This window comes from Phyllobates terribilis, unplaced genomic scaffold, assembly GCF_046119375.1.
Source record: "Phyllobates terribilis strain yellow unplaced genomic scaffold, ASM4611937v1 Scaffold_12__6_contigs__length_324123572, whole genome shotgun sequence".
NCBI lineage: Eukaryota > Metazoa > Chordata > Amphibia > Anura > Dendrobatidae > Phyllobates > Phyllobates terribilis.
Window position 1 is genome coordinate 206781825 of NW_027362772.1, and position 22151 is coordinate 206803975.

Below are 22151 nucleotides of genomic sequence, written 5' to 3' on the forward strand. Positions count from 1 at the left end.
GGGCGAAAGGGGGGTGATTTGAACTTTTATATTTTTTAAAACCGTTTTTTTTACTTTTCACTTGCTTCAGTAGTCTCCATGGGAGACAAGAAGCTGCAATCATCTGATCACCTGTGCTACACACAGCAGGGCTTCAGCTATGTGTAACCAAAGTGCTCATCTGCTATGAACGCTGGGCGGAGCTCATAGCCTCCCTGCAATGACAACCACAAGGGTCTCCTGCAGACCCCAGGTTGTCATGCCAACCCATTGGTGACCCGCGGTCATGTGACACGGCATCGGTGGGCGGGACTAGTGACGGACTTCCACCACAACCATGTTAAATGTTAACAGCCGCGGGGGGGGGGGGGGGGGAATCACGAGTCCACACAAGGCAGTTAGGGGCACATGTCAGTTGATCAGATCAGCTGTCATGTACCCGGTAAGGTGCGGGCTCATCGCCTGGAGCCTGCGCCAAAGAGGGGGATGCGACCTTGGACATACTCATACGTCCAAGGTCGTAAAGGGGTTAAAAGGTGTTTTCCCATGAACAAAGTACAATTTAATCAATAGATCTTGGAATAATAATAATTTCCACAATTGGATGTGTTTAAAAAATGTTCCTGTGCTGAGATAATCTTATACATGTGCCCCTGCTGTGTACTTTGTAATGGCTGTGGAGTCCATATAAAATGGACTGACTCCAACTCCTAAAATATATAATAAATTGGGTGCAGTAGTTCAATGCAGTTTGTGGGGAATATTTTTTCATAAGAATTTGGGAAAGTTATGAAATGTCCTATAAATGTCTGTCCTATTCCTGATCTGAGGGTCTAGACTTTTAGCTGAGATGAATTTGTGCTACAGTAAATTTATCACTTAAACATGAGCCATGTATGAGGGAGTCGAAGTCGTGAAGTCGATGGCATGGAAATTGGGGAGTCGGAGGTTTGGCTTACCGACTCCACAGCCCTGCTGTGTCTGACCAGGGAGAGGAAGAAGAAGTGAATATTTAGATGACATAGCAGTGGCTGGCAGCTGCTGCTTCCTGTGAGGTAAACAGACTACTGCACCATCTGGTAAAAAGAAAAGAATTTGCTGAACACAGGGACCTATTAATGATGGATAAAAGGTAAAATATTACATTGCCTGTTTTGTCACAGGAGTGTCTGTTTCTGAGGCATCTCCAGACTCAAGCCCATCATAAATCAAGTCAGTGAGGTAGATTTGATTTCTGATAAGCTCAGAGTGCTGGAGACACTTCAGACACAGCCGTTCCTGTGATAAAACAGGCAGAGTAATGTTTTACCTTTTATTCCTCATCAATAAGTCCCTGTGTTCAGCAAACACTTTTCTATTCACCAGATATCGCAGCATGCTGCAATTTTCACAATCCTGCACTATCACTCCGAAATAGGACAGTGCGAGAATAAAAAAATATCAGTATCAAGTATGTTCCCTTTAGCAGAACAAGCACAATAGAAACATGAATGGCTGCCATTTCCAATAATATTGTTGGCCCGCATTGATATATTTTAGGGTGCAGGGAATCTGATCCCGCACGGTATTACTAGACCAGGACTGTGTGGATAGGATAAGACTATTAATGATAGGTGACTGAGCAATGCTGCCATGTCTCAGTGCGTGTAGCCATTTATGGATCTAACACATAAGTGGTATCATGAACAGTACGTGTATTATGTCACAATATGAAAGATTCACAGATTTTAAGTGGCTTATAAGGATGGCCCATTATAATGCTGTAACAATGCTGATAATGGGCAGGGCTGCGGCAATAATCCCTGAGAGCACTTATGTAATAATGGGTTATGATGCTAACACGATCATAATGGCAGTGAGTTTCTATCATGCACTCAGGTAATCATTGTAGTCATCGTATTCTTATGGCTTTAACTGTTTGCACTCGGTAATTAGAAATAAAAATAAAGTGACAAAACTAGAAGAACATAAAACACCACAGGGAGAGCGGAGAAATCATGAGCCTGTACTACGGTATATAGGAAAGGCTTCACATGGTTATAGGTCTGGCATAAGGCTGTAACATAACATGTGTAGACATGTATATTCTGCTTCCTGTAGTCAGTGTAAGGCCACATTCACACGTTCAGTATTTGGTCAGTATTGTACATCAATATTTGTAATCCAGAACGAGGAGAGGAACAATCAGAGGAAAAGAATAATAGAAACACGTCACCACTTCTGTATTTATCACCCACTCCTGGTTTTGGCTTACAAATACTGATGGAGAATACTGAACGTGTCCTAATACCGCAATCAGGCATTCCTGGCAGTTTTAGTAAATTTTCCATCATTAAGAACCTCCATCGCTCCCAGATTCCTGTAATCCCTATGGAAGAAGCCGGGTCACAACTACGCTGTCCTCCGTGTGGAGGAGAGATGCAGATGTAATGGAGAAGTGAGGGGAAACTGCAGGGTGGCCGCCCTGACACGTCCCACAACGCCCCATTACCAGGATTAATGAAGGAAAGTAAAGGCGGAGAGGTGACTGATATCACCTACACTTACTATCTGTTCATCACAGACATTTCTAATGATACAAGCCCCTAACAGAATTCAATCCTTTTTATCAATTTTTACAGATTTTCATCTTCCAACATTAATCTTTCATTTGCTTGTTTTTGACCAACTAAGGCCATGTTCACACGTTGTGTTTTTTCAGCGTTTTTAATGCAAATTTTCAGCAGCGTTTTACAGTACCAGCAAAGTCTATGAGATTTCAGAAATCTCATGAGCACAGCTTGGTTTTTTTCCTGACTGTTTTGTCAAACAGCTGCATGTCACTTCTTTCAGCGTTTTTTCACCCATTGAAAGCAAAGGGTGGTGCACAAACACGGCAAAAATGCAGCAAAAATGCAGGTATAAGGTTTTTGGTGCCAAAACCTGAGGAAGTTGAATCTTGTTATTTTTTTTATGCACTAAATTTTATCAGCATGCACAAGAGACAAATGAGCACTGACAAAAACTCAGTAAAAACTCATCAAAACCTGCTTTTTTGAGGTCGCTTTTTTTTACTGCCAAGAGAGCAGTTTTCCCTGCACAAAAAAACGCTGCAAAAAACGCAACGTGTGAACATAGCCTTAAATGTGTATTTCCATCTGAGAAATGTACAGTATATGCACAGGACACACCATAGATGTCTGCTGGATGCCAGACCCACCTCTGAGACCAGAACAATAATGGTGCTTGCAATAAGCCCCATCTCATGGACACTGTGAAGAGAGAGATGGCTGGAAACGCTTGTTGGTCTATTCTTATACCTCCCACAGAAGTGAATGGAGATGGGCACACATGCATGGTCTCCGAGGACAGGGACCCTCATCTATTCTCCAGAGGAGCTTCCAAGATCCCTTTCCCCTAGTGAGATTGCCATGCAAGTCTTCATTTATTTCTATAGGATTCAAAGAAACAGCAGAGGATGCAGCCTGTGGTATCCATAACTCCCAGTGAAGTCTATGGGGAGACCTGGATGTGTGGGGCCCTGGTTTTGCAGATATTGCAGGACGTGGAGGTTGGACCTGCATCTATCAGACATTTATATCCCGTTAATGTGCTGCTGATGAAGGAGGGTCAGCATGATACAATCCCCATTGACATTTGTTTCTTACTTGTATCCCATGAAGCGTGGAGCGTATCTCTGTATCTGCGTTTTGAATTCAGAAGGACTCACGACGTCATTGACGGAGCTGGTCCATATGGCCTGAAGCAGACGTGCAAACTCTAAAAGGGGGATAGGAGAGGTTGAGCAGACATACACCATGATATACACATCAGTATACAGTGATCAGCTGGTGCCTGTATCCCGGTCCTGCATGGAGCCAGTGTTTGGCTATTGCTAGGCGTGTGCCTGGGACTAATTGTACGTATCGTCCTAATTACACTTTGTATATTCAGCTCTTCAGGTCGGTGTCCCGGTGACTCATATTAAAAATAGAAGCGACACGGCTTGTTGAGTTCAGCAGCCAGAAATGTACGTAAAGCTGTGTACAAGTTTTCTGCAATGCATGCAATCACATACGCACACACAGCGCCTGTCATCACTGCGTCACCGCCTCTAAGCATTCATTCCTGATCAACAAAAACATGTCTGCTGTATGATACATGACAACATGTAATATACAGCCACCTGCTATTACAGCAGGGGAATGGCGGCCATGTCTGGGAAACTCCCGAGCTATATACCTGAGTGACAGGAGTGCGGTTGAGTCAGGGAGGGAGCTGACAGCCCTATTGATTTGCGATAATTCTCACATTTCTTTTGATGAAGAAGACAATACAGTATTGAAAACTGCAGTTTAACGTTACGTACCGATCATACGATTCTCAAAATATATATATTTTTTAAAAATATGGCGCAGCCAGACGGCCGTATAAAATAAATCGGACCAAGATCAGGTTGCAATGCTCGGACTGGTCGACGGCTCTCTCAGCCCGAGCGTGACAGCGTCTTATATTTATATGCAGCTGTCACGCTCAGGTTGGGAGAGCCGCGGCCAGTCCGAGCATTGTGGTCCCATCTTAGTCCCATTTATATGTGCAGTAAGAGCGCAGTCAGACGGCCAATGTACTTTTTGCAGCAGTGGTTCTGATTTCTGTGAATGGAGCTTTATTGATCTGCAGAACAGTCACTGTATGTCATCAAGACATTGGGATTATACAACAAAAAGAGTTAAAGTCTTGTGAACTATAGATGCTTGTTCTATCTGAGGAGCAGAGCTATGCCATATGGCGGTCCGTGCCGCCCCCTACACAGCGTTTCATGGACGCAGCCTCGCTCTTGCAGCTCCTGCCATGGACGGGGCGGCCATTGTTATATCCCCTCCCTGCCTCATACATTGTGTGGTCGCTCTCAACAGCAAAACTTGAACACGCAGACATTAAGTGTTTGGAAATGTAATGTGCTGACCCTAATTACACATCATACACATAGTACACATCAGAATCACAGGCAGTTTTGTCTGTAAATGATGTTTCCAGAGCAGAAACCACAACAAGCAATACTTGAAGGTGTATCTGCTTTATTACTGTAAGATGTGTTGTAGTCAAATGACATATAGGCACAATAGCATCCTGTGCGCACCAAGGTATATGCCAAAACAGAATAATTACATTTATAACTGCAATACTGCTGTACATACTGATCAAACTGTGTGAGGCCACCAGCCAGGACAAGACAACCTGTTCAGAAGGGAATCTACAATGTCACACTTATCTCTCCTGTATCTACACCTACAAATGTAATGGGCAAGTAGCATCCAGCCCTCATTATCAGCTTGTGACTGATAGGAGTGCTCAGCAAATTTGGAGGAAGTTAAATACCCCTAAATGTACACTACAAAAAATTGTAAAGAACCTCCTATCAAAATGAGAGAATTGTGTAAGTGCAGGGAGCCGTGAATGCACTACAATACAAGCACATAAGTACTACTGTATGTTGAGCAAATATAGGTGAACACTGAATATATGAATTTCATTACTACTATGTAGACTATAATCACACTTGTCATTTTTGGAAGCTTACATTTGGGGGTGGTGACTGCCACCATGTTACTTGACACTTCTGCCATCTGTCCCAGACAGTTTTTTTATTAACAGCTGGATACTTTCCGTTCTAGAAATTCTTAAGGCCCCGTCACACTAAGCGATGCAGCAGCGATTCCGACAACGATACGACCTGTCAGGGATCGTTGCTGCATCGCTAATACATCGCTGGTGAGCTGTCAAACAGGCAGGCTCACCAGCGATGAGGGGAGCAGCGATATCGTGGAAAGAATCGTTCCACGATGTCCTGTTCCCGTTACCAGCCTGCTGCTTAAGCAGGAGCAGGCTGGTAACTATGGTAAATATCGGGTTACTAAGTGCGCGTGTGCCCCTAGTAACCCGCTGTTTACCATGGATACCACTCTGCTACGGTGCGCTGAAGCCTCCGCTCACCGTAGCAGAGTGGTATCTATGGTAAACAGCGGGTTACTAAGTGCGCGCGTGCCCTTGGTTACCAGCCAGATTGTTGGTCCCGCTGGTCACACACAGCGATGTGTGCTGGCCAGCGGGAGGCCAACGACCAATAAATGGTCCAGGACACTTTGCAACGATCAGGGACCTCACAGCAGGGGCCTGATCGCTGCAAAGTGTCACACATAGCGACATCGCTGGTGAGGTCGCTGGTGAGTCACCAAAACCGTGACACAGCAGCGATCTCGCTAGCGATATCGCTTAGTGTGACGGGGCCTTAAGTCTTAGGCCACAGACAGGTAAGGTCTTTAGTGTAGGTTCCCTTCTGAAGAGGTTGCCTTGTCTCTGGCAAATAGGCTCACACAATTTGATCAAAATGTGCATAAAGTATCTCTCATTTAGAAGAATAAATTGAATTATAACATATACTTTGGCACAGTGTAACTCAGCTCCAGTCCTCAGGGCCCCCAACAGATCATGTTTTTGGGATTTCCTTGGTATTGTACAGGTGATAATTCCATCAATTCCATCCCCAGGGCAATACTACGGAAGTCCTGAGAACCTGGGTCTGTTGGGGGCTTCCAGTTGAGGAGCATTGCCCTAGCACATTACAGCGTGCTGGTTTGTGTCTGTTTGCATGCTAGTGCTACATAGTCACAGCAACCTGTACGTACATTACATGTTGCTAGCAGGAGCTTGTCAGGTTCGTTTTTTGCAGTAAAATGGCAAACTCAGCTCTGTGCAAACTGCAATTTCCACAGTATTGTTCTATCACCTAAATGTGTGCATATATAAAGCTCCTTTTACATTGGCAAATACATTTCATGTAACAAGTTCTGGGTGACCATATTAGAAGCAGGTCACTAACATGTACATGTCATAATTACCGTGGCGGTTTTCTATGAACGACCACTTGTGAAATTGCTGCTTCCTCTCATTTGGTTTACACCATTAAGACATCACATAAGATGTGATCAAAAGCGATTATGAAAATAATTCTTTGGCCTTGGACTGCTGGACATTTACCCTTGGAAATGATCACCTCAATGAATGTTCAGGCGATCAACACTGTATAAAATGCCCTTAGAAAAAGCAATCTCATATATAGACTTAAGAGGAAAAAGTAAATAGATTACTCAGGGGAGGAGCAGGACTAAAATTGATCGTCTTTATCTATATTTGGCCAGTAAAAATCTGGTCTATACGATTTAAATAAGAACAGCAAATAAGTATCCTGGACAGGATAATCAGCAATGCTGATCTGAGTCTGTAATACGGACATTTTTCCCTGGTATTGAAGCTTTGTGTGTCTGCTATCACCCACCTTCCATAATGGCGGTGCTGCAGGTCTTGGAGTTCAGGTCGCGCTTATAGGAGTTGTGCAGACAATAGTCCCTCAGATCTTTAGTGTTACTCAGACATTGTAGAATGGAGTTCATGAAGCACTGTAAGTGAGAAGACATGTCAGACTCCCAGAGACAAAGACCATCAAAAACAAAACAGCACAAGGAGCTAGTGAGAAATTACTGAAATTAATCTTTTTCACATCTACACGATGGCCGTGAAAGCTGGAGACCTGGTGGTAGAGCAGGAGCCATAGATAAAGCCACCCGGTACCCGGGCAGGAGAATACTCCGGGAGCCGTGGTTCAGCGGCACTACTGTTACCACTCTGCGTGCCCCCGAGTGCTGAACGTGGGGTGCAAAGATCTGGGTCAGGAAAGTATGGGAACAGCAGGCCAGACTCTCCTACTAAAGACAAGTGCTGCACAATGTGGAGAAGACTTCTAATTCTCCTGTTGCTTTACTCACGATTATTAAAATATGTAAATATTGTTGATTAAACCTTATGATTAAAGTTTGATTGTTGGAGTACAATCTCCTAGATCATCACTATGAAGGGGTCCTTTTTATCCAGAAGCTTGTCCAGATTGGTGGCTGTACGTAGTCAGTCCTAATCACGTAACAATGACAGAATGGATGGAGTTGCTGTATCTGTGTACACACTAAAGGGAACAGGTGCTGGCAGGAACACAGCAGCAGATTCATTGTGTAAACTAATAAAGGGTTCACTGATCAAGCAATGATGGCTATGATTATTTTTCATAATTAATAGCTTTTCAGTATTTCACCAGTTTTGTGCTGCAGCTGCTCAAAGTGATCCCATTTATTTATGTAAGGCCGTGTTCTCACTGGTGCGAGTTTGCTTTGACTTTCTAGTGGTTTATGAAAGTCAGAGAATCTTAACTTGTCAGTATAAAACCTATTATATATGACCTATTACAAGTCAAGTCAATAAGTTATGAAACCTGTTAAAACTGAACCCATGATGACTCCGATGTGACTAGGCCCTATTATATCTATGAAGAAATGTGCTGGAAATCTGCACTAGTTAATAAGTGTCATGGTGGTCAGCTTAACATTTCTTTTAATAAACAGCCTACGAAAAAAAAAAATTTTTCAGGGACTGTCTGAAATGTCGGTGTAAACGTCAGGTTCACAATCGTCACTATACTCCATTAATAGATTCAGATTGTGCCCTAATTCAATTAGAAAAACTTACCGTGTTACCCAGATTTCTCAAGCCAACCAAACCTTGGACCACTTTGGCAGGCTGCAAGACATAAGACAATCTTGGATTAGTTTAGCCTATTGTTTATGCGCATCTTAACTTCTTTTTATTACACTCCCATAATATGTCATGTAGCATTCTCATAGAAAAACACATTTACACAAGGCGACTGTCAATAAGTACAGTAAATATTCACTGATCGTCGGTAGTTTAATATCCGGTTACATAGGTAGGCCGCACTTACCGATGCACACCAAATAATCTGTAATAGGCTGCCATTGTCTTGGCAGCGCAGGTCCTGTGTACACCAGACACTGTGCTCCTGACAACGATGAACTTGTGCGCAGCCCAAAAGATCATTTCACTCTACGAACGCTTTGATCGCTCATCGAGTGATCGGCAGCCGGTTATCACTGAGTCATCATCATCAAGCAGGTGTTCCCAGGAATGCTTGTGCACGATTGTTCCATTTTAGTGGAAACAGTGTCATTTTGCATTTTCTCCGCCAATAGTGCCCATGTTCACTATCACAGTAAATTATATATTATAATTATATATATATATATATATATATATATATATATATAGTACAGACCAAAAGTTTGTACACACCTTCTCATTTAAAGATTTTTCTGTATTTTCATGACTATGAAAATTGTACATTCACACTGAAGGCATCAAAACTATGAATTAACACATGTGGAATTATATACTTAACAAAAAAGTGTGAAACCACTGAAAATATGTCTTATATTCTAGGTTCTTCAAAGTAGCCACCTTTTGCTTTGATGACTGCTTTGCACACTCTTGGCATTCTCTTGATGAGCTTTCATAGTCATGAAAATACAGAAAAATCTTTAAATGAGAAGGTGTGTCCAAACTTTTGGTCTGTACTGATATATACATATATACACATACACACATACATATGTGTGTCATGTAAAAAGACTAGAAAAGGATAATGACTTCTGTCTTTAGTTGTACACACTTAAGTCCCGATTTATGAAAGCAATTTCTCCAGAATTCTGGAGTAAATCGCTTTAAAAAGTTGCAAAAATTTGCGGCCTTTGGCATTTCCATGCCAGTTTCTCCCAGCTTCACCAAAATTGCCAGAGCTGAGCTGGACAGGGTGCGGTGAGGGAGTGAATCAGACGAGCTGTGGAATTCCTTACACCAGATATTTTACTCCAGGCAGAGACTGGAGTAAGATTTGTGGCAAGGCGCACACCATTTCTCAGATGCTCCTAATTCATTGCACTTCTTATTTAAACAGGAACATCTGACTCCTATATACCTGCTCATCAAGATAGCAAGAAAATCACCCGTCTTGGTGAATCAGCGCCTCAGGCTCTGTTCACATTTCCAGTAATTATTTTCATTGTTGTATCCATTTTGGGATGACAAAAACATCAATACAGTAATCCAGTATATGTTCCATTCATTTAGCTGAGGACGGAAATATCCTAATATGCCTTCAGTCTGACTACAACCCATGTAATCCATTAAAATCCCTGTATCTCTCTGGATTTGGGTCCGAGAACGGCTGTGCATTGTGTATAAACACTTAGTGCAGGCTGTCAATCACTGTGGAAGCCCGCCCACTGGACTACAAAGCCCATAGTTAGTAGTGATTAATAGGTTATACAGAATTGGGTCTGCTCAGTAACACTATCTGCCGGTCAGGCCGCATGTTCAAGGTCTCCATTATTTCTGTTTTATATCTGGCTGCATACATAATAATCATTAGTTAAGCAGATTACTGGGTGTGCTTGAATATAGATCATTCCATACATTTCCAATATAATACAGAATTCTCTTCTCTTTATATGATGCATTTGGCTAAAAACTGAAAAGACAGAAAAGTAAAGATGTGAAAAATGGGCTGTGTGCACACAATGTATTTTAAAGAGACTCAGTCAGCACAAAACGACTGTTGAAACCAAGTTCAGGCGCTCGGTGCATCACGACGGGGCCAAACACATAAGTGCTCCTTCCCACCTGCTTGTTTTTCATCTATTTCCTCCCTTCTCTGGCTTTATGAACCCAGAGCTGTCAGTCAAATAAGGTGGGGGGTAGTGATTGATGGAAAACAAGCATGGAGGAAGGTGTATATAAAGGAATGGCCCCGCCATGAAGCACCGAGCGGCGGGGCATAGTTTGAACAGTCATTCTGTGCTGAAAGTCCCTTTAAACTCAGTTTGCCAAGTGCAGATCCTGACTATAAGAACAGAATGTGGGCTACTGAAGGTGTATCACATGACCGGACTAATGTACTTAAAAAAAAAAATTAAATTAATTAATATTCATCCACTTTAAATACTATAAAAAATAAGTAATCTGCGTTCAACTCCATATTTAGGAAATATGCACAGAAGGGCCTTCATTTTTTATATAATCGTGGCAAGACGCCAATTAGAAAATACATGGCTAGTAATTACCACTAGCCTACTCAACATTAGATATAATAACAGGAGAAACAGAGTACGTATAGGCATAAAAACAGTATAGCTTTATTAAATACCAAATATAAAGAAACGGCCACCAAGGGTGGCAGTATGAAGTAGATAATAGGTTACAAAATGCAGCACATAGTAGTGTGTATACAGAATATATATACTTTGAAAAAAATTTCCTCAAGGAGAAAGAGGAAGGAAAGGCAAGCACAAAAAGTACAAGAATAGCACACACCATACATATGCACAGGTCCGCACAGATGTACAGATGAATATACAATGTCAATGCAGATACAAATATCGCTTACCAATTACAATTATAGATAGGAGTAATGGACAGGCCAAGGGCCAGGAGAAATAGAGGTACCAGGTGGCCCCAATAGAGCCTCGACGCGCGTTTCGCCCCTTAGCTGAGGGCTTTCTCAAGAGGCCTCTTGAGAAAGCCCTCAGCTAAGGGGCGAAACGCGCGTCGAGGCTCTATTGGGGCCACCTGGTACCTCTATTTCTCCTGGCCCTTGGCCTGTCCATTACTCCTATCTATAATTGTAATTGGTAAGCGATATTTGTATCTGCATTGACATTGTATATTCATCTGTACATCTGTGCGGACCTGTGCATATGTATGGTGTGTGCTATTCTTGTACTTTTTGTGCTTGCCTTTCCTTCCTCTTTCTCCTTGAGGAAATTTTTTTCAAAGTATATATATTCTGTATACACACTACTATGTGCTGCATTTTGTAACCTATTATCTATTTCATACTGCCACCCTTGGTGGCCGTTTCTTTATATTTGGTATTTAATAAAGCTATACTGTTTTTATGCCTATACGTACTCTGTTTCTCCTGTTATTATATCCAAATTTAGGAAGCAGCGTTCTCTGACACTTTTTCCCCACACTTCAGAATCAGCCTTTGTCACTCCTTGCACTCTTTTGAACTAATTTCTTAAGTTTTTCTGCTAGTTCTCTGCTCCGACCTGTCACATAAATCTTTTGTCACATCCATCTACTGGGACAGTTGTTAGACTACATGCAGCGCCCTGATTAACAGATTGTCACAGTGTGTCCAGAATGTCCACTTGTTTATACAATGGTTAGTCTGTAGCATGAAGCCACTGACAAGGTCAGTAATATACAGGCTGTTTATAGGGCACAGAACAATCCCTTCATAGGGCGCTGACGGGTGACATCCCATCACTATTGTCTCCAGCCCAGAATTACCTGTAATCTCGTTTACTCAATCAAGATCCTGAGCACTCCTCACCTTACTGCTGCATTGTTCTACATATCAGCATTTCCACTAGAGATTTCATGGAAGATGTTATCAGTGTCAGTGAATTCAGCCATTGCTCTAACATCTCCTGATGCCCCCAGACCTGTAGCCAATAGCATGGATGGGCGGCAATAGAAGTCTGGGGTACACGGTGACCTCAGTCACACATCATCGCATCCAATAATTGTCAATGTGGTCAGTTCTCAGCATGAAACATACAGAAATACGACTACGATAAAAAATACAAACTCAGCAAGAAAATGAATTAATTAGGTTTAGGTTTTTCGCTATAAAATGAATGCGGAAAAAGTCACAGTCATTCATAATTCATGAGCCAGATATCAAAATCTAGAAGCCAAGAATATTATTTCATGAGTCTATTTCTATGAATAGAAGTGTTAGGTAACAGTTGTCTTTTTTCCAGGTGCCCTAAGAAACCATAAAGAGACATAAAAATGTCCCGATCAGAACTTTCACTCCTGACCCCGAGGGCAAGGATGAGAACTTCTGGCATTTTACTAGACATGTACTGAATGGACTTTGTACGTTTCTAGGAACTGCGGGAACAAAGTGCAGGCTTGTGCTTGATTCTGCCAGCACGGTGCAGTAAGTGGAGCGGAGGGGACAGGAATAGCATGTCCTGTACTACAAACATCCCAGGAATTTACTATCTTCTGGCCATTAAACCAGTTTGTGGTGGCATTGTGCTGCCATTCACAACCCAACCCTACAATTAATAATACAGGTCAGGAGATTTCCAGTACATCTGCTGACAAGGTATAATGGAAGAGTGACACGCAGGGTCGGAGGGGGAGTAGATGTCTCAGGGATCCTGCACATGGCACTCCAGCTCCTCTATGCCTGTACTGAGAATACACTGATTGCATGTGGCACATGTCACAATATGGCGCACAGCGACTGTCACATCCTTTACGAGATATATAAAGTACTGTACATTCCATAACATGCTCGTAAAAACACACTGGCATCATGGCTGGTGCTTATGGTTTCATTAGAAACTGAATGTTCATTCTGGTCATATGGCATCATTCATTTTCATTGTCTACATATTTAATTTGACAAAAGGGTCATTTTCTAGGTTTCTTCCAAATCTGGTTGAAAATAATGTCTTCTCCCCTACAAATATTCTCCTCATTTTCTGCACACTCGGGTCCTTGCTGTGAGTCCATGATAAATATGGGGAATAAAACACAGCGATTTGATTTGCGCTGTTACTCACACAACATCCTGAAGGAAGAATTGTACAAAAAAATGACACCCCAAAAAAGTCCAAGTAAAACACTATAAACTCTAGGAATAATACAATTATGACTTATTAAATGGATATATTTTTTGCCAGTGAATATCAGGGAAGGCTACACTGTGCAGTACAGTAAAAGTTGAGAGGTATACATATGTTTCGTCCCTGACATGTGCCCCTAATATATTCTGGAGTAAAGACCAAAGAAATCTTTTAGGAACGTTAATATGTCAGCAGATTGATTGATAGACAGACCTGCTCTCCTCCACTTCCTATCCCAGGACAAGGCAGGACAGTGGAGCTAGAATATACTGGTCCTGGCAAGAACAGTAACATTACACAAGAAGGTCAAGAAGGTGCTGAGAGACCAGCGGAGCAGAAGCCGAAGCATTCCTCTGCCGCTCCTGGGCACATTCCTCAGAGAGCGAAGGTCTAGGGGGCACGGGTCTGGAGGGCATCAGGTCAAGGCCTCAAATCAGCAGTCACCAATGCTGCATCCATAGTAACACCGGTATATTACACCACAGTCTCTATCCATACAGTAAGTTACTATTAGTAAATATTTACAGAATATTGTTACTAGTTTACAGCTGTCTCCAAACAGCAGCCACCAGGTGATGACGCCTACATCCCCGTAACCAGTACAGGACATTTCTTATCTGATGCATTTTTCATTCATACAGCAATTTAATTCTTTCAGAATCATTTCTGCAGTTTCCCCCCATTGATATCAATTACATTTAGCAGCAAAAAAAACAACGCACCAAATAAGCATAAAAAACACTGCAGAACTCATGGAAGTTCCACTGCGGTTTACAACCAAAGTCTGTCAAAAATGCATTAAAAACGCTATGTGTGAACATAGCCTTAAAATATTGTCTCGACTTTAGGAGGTCTCTGGAGAGCCACTGATGGAATATTAGTGCATACCATCAATTTGTAATGGGGGATGGAGGGGGCAAAGGAAAGAGATTCACACCTGAGCTAAGTGACAATGGAGATTAGGAAAGCAGCTCCTCTCCAATCAGTTTTTTGGGAGCATTGCAGGACTGGCCACGGACCCCCACCATGCAGCCTCCAGAGAAAGCGGAGAGGATCCATCAGGAGACAAGGTGGGCTGTCACTGTCACAACACTGCTGGCGCCATCTGATAACATTCTGACAGTCTGCCACCTCTGAAGGGTTTGATTGGGACAAAAAGAAGTGTAACAGCAGTAAGCATGAAATAAAAATATCACCTGTCCTATCCCCTGCAGCGATGCTCCGGGGGTCCGCACTGGTGGTCCACACTGGTCTTACCTCAGTGATGGCAACACCTATATCCAGGTGACAACTGCAGCGTATCACTGGCCTCAGTGCTCTTCTGTCCTACATGTCAGCAGCACCGCTACCGCTGCAGGCAGTGATTAGCTGCAGAAGTCACATGAATATATTTCACATACAATAAAAAGACCAGCGAGGATCACCAGAGCACTGGTACTGAAGGGGTGCGGCAGAGCGGGCACCGCTACCTGTTATATAATCACTATTAATAAGAAATCCAGGACAACCAGATCATCACCGCCGGGTACCCCTGTATAACACAGAGCATCACCCCCGGGTACCCCTGTATAACACCCAGCATCACCGCCAGGTACCCCTGTATAACACCCAGCATCACCGCCGGGTACCCCTGTACAACACCGAGCATCACCGCCGCGTACCCCTGTACAACACCCAGCATCACCGCCGGGTACCCCTGTACAACACCCAGCATCACCGCCGGGTACCCCTGTACAACACCCAGCATCACCACCGGGTGCCCCAGTATAACACAGAGCATCACCGCCGGGTACCCCTGTATAACACCGAACATCACCGCCAGGTACCCCTGTATAACTCCAAGCATCACCGCCAGGTACCCCTGTATAACTCCAAGCATCAACGCCGGGTACCCCTGTATAACTCCAAGCATCACCGCCAGGTACCCCTGTATAAAACCCAGCATCACCGCCGGGTACCCCTGTATAACACCAAACATCACCGCCAGGAATTCCTGTATAACACCGAGCATCACCGCCAGGTACCCCTGTATAACTCCAAGCATCACCGCCAGGTACCCCTGTATAACTCCAAGCATCACCGCCAGGTACCCCTGTATAACACAGAGCATCACCACCGGGTACCCCTGTATAACACAGAGCATCACCGCCGGGTACCCCTGTATAACATTGAGCATCACCGCCGGGTACCCCTGTATAACACCCAGCATCACCGCCAGGTACCCCTGTATAACACCCAGCATCACCGCCGGGTACCCCTGTACAACACCGAGCATCACCGCCGCGTACCCCTGTACAACACCCAGCATCACCGCCGGGTACCCCTGTACAACACCCAGCATCACCGCCGGGTACCCCTGTACAACACCCAGCATCACCGCCGGGTGCCCCAGTATAACACAGAGCATCACCGCCGGGTACCCCTGTATAACACCGAACATCACCGCCAGGTACCCCTGTATAACTCCAAGCATCACCGCCAGGTACCCCTGTATAACTCCAAGCATCAACGCCGGGTACCCCTGTATAACTCCAAGCATCACCGCCAGGTACCCCTGTATAACACCCAGCATCACCGCCGGGTACCCCTGTATAACACCAAACATCACCGCCAGGAATTCCTGTATAACACCGAGCATCACCGCCAGGTACCCCTGTATAACTCCAAGCATCACCGCCAGGTACCCCTGTATAACTCCAAGCATCACCGCCAGGTACCCCTGTATAACACAGAGCATCACCACCGGGTACCCCTGTATAACACAGAGCATCACCGCCGGGTACCCCTGTATAACATTGAGCATCACCGCCGGGTACCCCTGTATAACACCGAACATCACCGCCGGGTACCCCTGTATAACATTGAGCATCACCGCCGGGTACCCCTGTATAACATTGAGCATCACCGCCGGGTACCCCTGTATAACACCGAACATCACCGCCGGGTACCCCTGTATAACATTGAGCATCACCGCTGGGTACCCCTGTATAACATTGAGCATCACCGCTGGGTACCCCTGTATAACTTCAAGCATCAACGCCAGGTACCCCTGTATAACACCCAGCATCACCGCCAGGTACCCCTGTATAAAACCGAGCATCACCGCCGAGTACCCCTGTATAAAACCGAGCATCACCGCCGAGTACCCCTGTATAACACCGAGCATCACCACCGGGTACCCCTGTATAACACCAAGCATCACCGCCAGGAATTCCTGTATAACACCGAGCATCACCGCCAGGTACCCCTGTATAACTCCAAGCATCACCGCCAGGTACCCCTGTATAACACAGAGCATCACCGCCGGGTACCCCTGTATAACACAGAGCATCACCGCCGGGTACCCCTGTATAACACAGAGCATCACCGCCGAGTACCCCTGTATAAAACCGAGCATCACCGCCGAGTACCCCTGTATAACACCGAGCATCACCGCCGGGTACCCCTGTATAACACCCAGCATCACCGCCAGGTACCCCTGTATAAAACCGAGCATCACCGCCGAGTACCCCTGTATAAAACCGAGCATCACCGCCGAGTACCCCTGTATAACACCGAGCATCACCACCGGGTACCCCTGTATAACACCAAGCATCACCGCCAGGAATTCCTGTATAACACCGAGCATCACCGCCAGGTACCCCTGTATAACTCCAAGCATCACCGCCGGGTACCCCTGTATAACACAGAGCATCACCGCCGGGTACCCCTGTATAACACAGAGCATCACCGCCGGGTACCCCTGTATAACACAGAGCATCACCGCCGGGTACCCCTGTATAACACAGAGCATCACCGCCAGGTACCCCTGTATAACATTGAGCATCACCGCCGGGTACCCCTGTATAACACCGAACATCACCGCCGGGTACCCCTGTATAACATTGAGCATCACCGCCGGGTACCCCTGTATAACATTGAGCATCACCGCCGGGTACCCCTGTATAACACCGAGCATCACTGCCAGGTACCCCTGTATAACACTGAGCATCTACACCACATAGAGGGGAGGGGAAGATGGGAGGGGAAGATGGCAGGTGTGGAACCACCGGTACTGGATCACACAGAGTGGTGAAGTGCCCCCCAGTTCTCTACCCTCTTAGCTCTCTGCCCCCCCCCCCCAGCTCTTTACCCCCCTCAGTTCTTTGCCCCCCTGTCCTCTCGCTCCTCCCGTGCCCCCAGTGCTCTGCCCCCCCCCCTCAGTTCTCTACACCCTCACTCCCTTGCCCACCCCCCCAGTTCTCTGCCCCCTCACTCCTCTGCCCCCCTCACTCCTCTGCCCCCCTCAGTCCCCTGCCCCCCTCAGTCCCCTGCCCCCCTCACTCCCCTGCCCCCCTCACTCCTCTGCCCCCCTCACTCCTCTGCCCCCCTCACTCCTCTGCCCCCCTCACTCCTCTGCCCCCCTCACTCCTCTGCCCCCCTCACTCCTCTGCCCCCCTCACTCCTCTGCCATGCTCTCACCTTGGTCCTGTGCAGCATGAAGTCCAGCAGGCTGGATATCACCACTGCGCCAGGGAGCTGCGGCTGGTGGCGGCTGCGGGAGCCCAGCGCGGTCATTGTCAGCGGGTGTGAGGACGGCATGGGGCAGATGTGCGGTAGTGTCCGAGCTGCTGCACCGGAGCCGTGCGGTGACCTCTGCGTGCGGTAGTGTCTGCAGTCCGGGTACAGCCGGTACTTGTGTCTCCTGGCAGCCGCACAGTGCCCGCCCTCCGCCGTCACATCATTATCACCGGCCGCGGGAATGTGACAAGTGTCCCCTGACGTCAGAGGGCGGGAAATCCTCCGCTACTCCGGGACCGACAGCCGCGTCCAACGGCCATGTGTGCACAGGGCTGTGTGCAGGTATGACAGCGGAGCTGCACACAGAGGGCATGTGTAACACCGCCACACATCACATGTATAACACCGCCACATGCATAACATGTATAACACTAATACATACATCACATATATAACACCGCCACACACATCACATGTATAACACCAATACATATATCACATATATAATACCGCTACACATCACATGTATAACACCAATACATACATCACATATATAACACCGCCACACACATCACATGTATAACACCAATACATAAATCACATATATAACACCGCCACACACATCACATGTATAACACCAATACATACATCACATATATAACACCGCCACACACATCACATGTATAACACCAATGCATACATCACATATATAACATCGCCACACACATCACATGTATAACACCAATACATACATCACATATATAACACCGCCACACACATCACATGTATAACACCAATACATACATCACATATATAACACCGCCACACACATCACATGTATAACACCAATGCATACATCACATATATAACATCGCCACACACATCACATGTATAACACCGCCACACATCACATGTATAACACCGCCACATGCATAACATATATAACACCGCCACACACATCACATGTATAACACCAATACATACATCACATATATAACACCGCCACACACATCACATGTATAACACCAATACATACATCACATATATAACACCGCCACACATCACATGTATAACACCAATACATACATCACATATATAACACCGCCACACATCACATGTATAATATACACACCTGGTCAAAATTGTTGGTACCCCTCATTTAATGAAAGAAAAACCCACAATGGTCACAGAAATAACTTGAATCTGACAAAAGTGATAATAAATTATAAATCTATGAAAACGAACAAATGAAAGTCAGACATTGCTTTTCAACCCTGCTTCCACAGAATTAAAAAAAAAATTAAACTCATGAAATAGGCCTGGACAGAAATGATGGTACCCCTGAAAATAATGTGACAAAAGAGACAAGTTAGATCAAGTTGTCAGGTAATAGGAAGACGATGATCCAGCTCCACAGACTCAATAATAAAAACAAATGTCTTTTATTTTGAATTTTTTAAAAATATCCAGATAGCGATAATGTAACTCCAGCTGGTGGAAGAACAATAATAGAAGGGAAAACACAGGGGCACCAAGGAGGGCACATTATTTTCAGGGGTACCATCATTTCTGTCCAGGCCTATTTCATGAGTTTAATTTTTTTTTAAATTCTGTGGAAGCAGGGTTGAAAAGCAATGTCTGACTTTAATTTGTTCATTTTCATAGATTTTTAATTTATTATTACTTTAGTCAGATTAAAGTCATTTCTGTGACCATTGTGGGTTTTTCTTTCATTAAACGAGGGATACCAACAATTTTGACCACGTGTGTATATAACACCGCCACACACATCACAAGTGTAACACCAATACATACATCACATGTGTAACACCGCCACATGCATAACATATATAACACCGCCGCACACATCACCTGTGTAAGAACGCCACACACATCACATGTATAACATGTATAACACCGCCACACACATAACATGTGTAACACCACCACACACATCACATGTATTACACACCCACATACATCACATGTATAACATATGTAACACCGCCACACACATCACATGTATAACATATATAACCCCGCCACACACATCACATGTGTAACACAGCCACATGCATAACATGTATAACACCACCACATGCATAACATGTATAACACTGCCACATTCATAACACCGCCATATGCATAAGATATAAAACACCGCTACAAACATCACGTGTATAACACCGCAACACACATCACGTGTATAACACCGTCACATGTATAACATATATAACACCGCCACACACATCACATGTGTAACACCAATACATACATCACATGTGCAACACCGCCACATGCATCACATGTATAACACCGCCACATGCATCACACGTGTAACACTGCCACATGTATAACAACCCCACAAACATCACGTGTATAACACCGCCACATGCATCACATCTGTAACACCGCCACATGTATAACACCACCACAAACATCACGTGTATAACACCGCCACACAAATCACATGTGTAACACCGCCACATGTATAACCACCACAAACATCACGTGTATAACACCGCCACACAAATCATATGTGTAACACCACCACATGTATAACACCGCCACATGTATAACATATATAACACCGCCACACACATCACATGTGTAACACCAATACAAACATTACATGTGTAACACCGCCACATGCATAACATGTATAACACTGCCAAATGTATAACATATATAACACCGCCACATGCATCACATGTATAACACTGCCACATGCCTGACATACAGGTGCATCTTACAAAATTAGAATATCATCAATAAGTTAATTTATTTCAGTTCTTCAATACAAAAAGTGAAATTCATATATTATATAGTCATTACAGAGTGATCTATTTCACGTATTTATTTCTGTTAATGTTGATGATTATGGCTTACTGCCAATGAAAACACAACAGTCATTATCTCAGTAAATTGGAATACTTTATAACAACAGCTTGAAAAATATTTTTTAAATCCGAAATGTTGTCCTACTGAAATGTATCTTCAGTAAATGCACTCAATACTTGGTCGGGCTCCTTTTCCATCAATTACTGCATCAATGTGGCGTGGCATGGAGGCGATCAGCCTGTGGCACTGCTGAGGTGTTATGGAAGCCCAGGTTGCTTTGATAGCAGCCTTCAGGGCGTCTGCATTGTTGGGTCTGGTGTCTCTCATCTTCCTCTTGACAATACCCCATAGATTCTCTATGGGGTTAAGGTCATGCGAGTTTGCTGGCCAATCAAGCACAGTAATACTGTTGTTTGTAAACCAGGTATTTGTACTTTTGGCAGTGTGGACAGGTGCCAAGTCCTGCTGGAGAATGACATTTCCATCTCCAAAAAGCTTGTCGGCAGAGGGAAGCAGGAAGTGCTCTAAAATTTCCCGGTAGACCGCTTCGCTGACTCTGGTCTTGATAAAACCCAGTGGACCTACACCAGCAGATGACATGGCTCCCCAAACCATCACTGATTGTGGAAACTTCACACTAGACCTCAAGTAGCTTGGATTGTGGCCTCTCCACTCTTCCTCCAGACTCTGGGACCTTGTGAAGTTGGTCAATAACTGCCTTCTGGACATCCGTCAAGTCAGCAGTCTTCCCCATGATTGTGGGGCCTACAGAAACAGACTAAGGGACTTTTTTAAAAGATTAGGAAGCCTTTGCAGGTGTTTTTTTATTCTAATTTACTGACATAATGACTTTTGTGTTTTCATTGGCTGTAAGCCATAATCATCAACATTAACAGAAATAAACACTTGAAATAGATCACTCTGTAATGACTCTATATAATATATGAGTTTCACTTTTTGTATTGAAGAACTGAAATAAATTAACTTTTTGATGATATTCTAATTTAGTGAGATGCACCTGTATATAACACCGCCACATGCATAATATATATAACACCGCCACACACATCACATGTGTAATACCGCCACACACAACATTTCCACACACATCCTGAGGTGTTAGTGCATATATGGTTCATGTACCCCCCCTCCTTATATATATAGACAGTAGTATTTTCAATCTCTCCTTATATACAGATAGCAGGCTTCTCACCCCCTCCTTATATACACACAGCAGGCTTC

General features: G+C 44.4%; 1 protein-coding gene and 1 long non-coding RNA gene across 4 annotated transcripts in view; one reads left to right on the plus strand and one right to left on the minus strand.

Moving 5' to 3' along the window:
- Positions 1-22151, minus strand: part of USP2 (ubiquitin specific peptidase 2) — a 203719-nt gene that overhangs the window by 28988 nt on the left and 152580 nt on the right. For 2 of the 3 annotated variants that reach the window (XM_073656634.1, XM_073656633.1), the window contains exons 3-5: positions 8533-8583; positions 7295-7415; positions 3627-3738 (exon numbers count right to left, since the gene is read on the minus strand). In XM_073656634.1, the coding sequence (XP_073512735.1) occupies positions 3627-3738; positions 7295-7415; positions 8533-8583 (284 nt within the window). Of the gene's footprint in view, positions 1-3626; positions 3739-7294; positions 7416-8532; positions 8584-18029; positions 18322-22151 lie in introns of those variants that run through there. The other variant, XM_073656635.1, reaches the window with a different exon arrangement.
- The window catches only part of LOC141172426 (uncharacterized), a 102340-nt gene continuing 98482 nt past the window's right edge, over positions 18294-22151 (plus strand). The window contains exon 1 of the long non-coding RNA XR_012252472.1: positions 18294-18410. This is a non-coding gene — a long non-coding RNA (uncharacterized lncRNA). The remainder of the gene's footprint in view (positions 18411-22151) is intronic.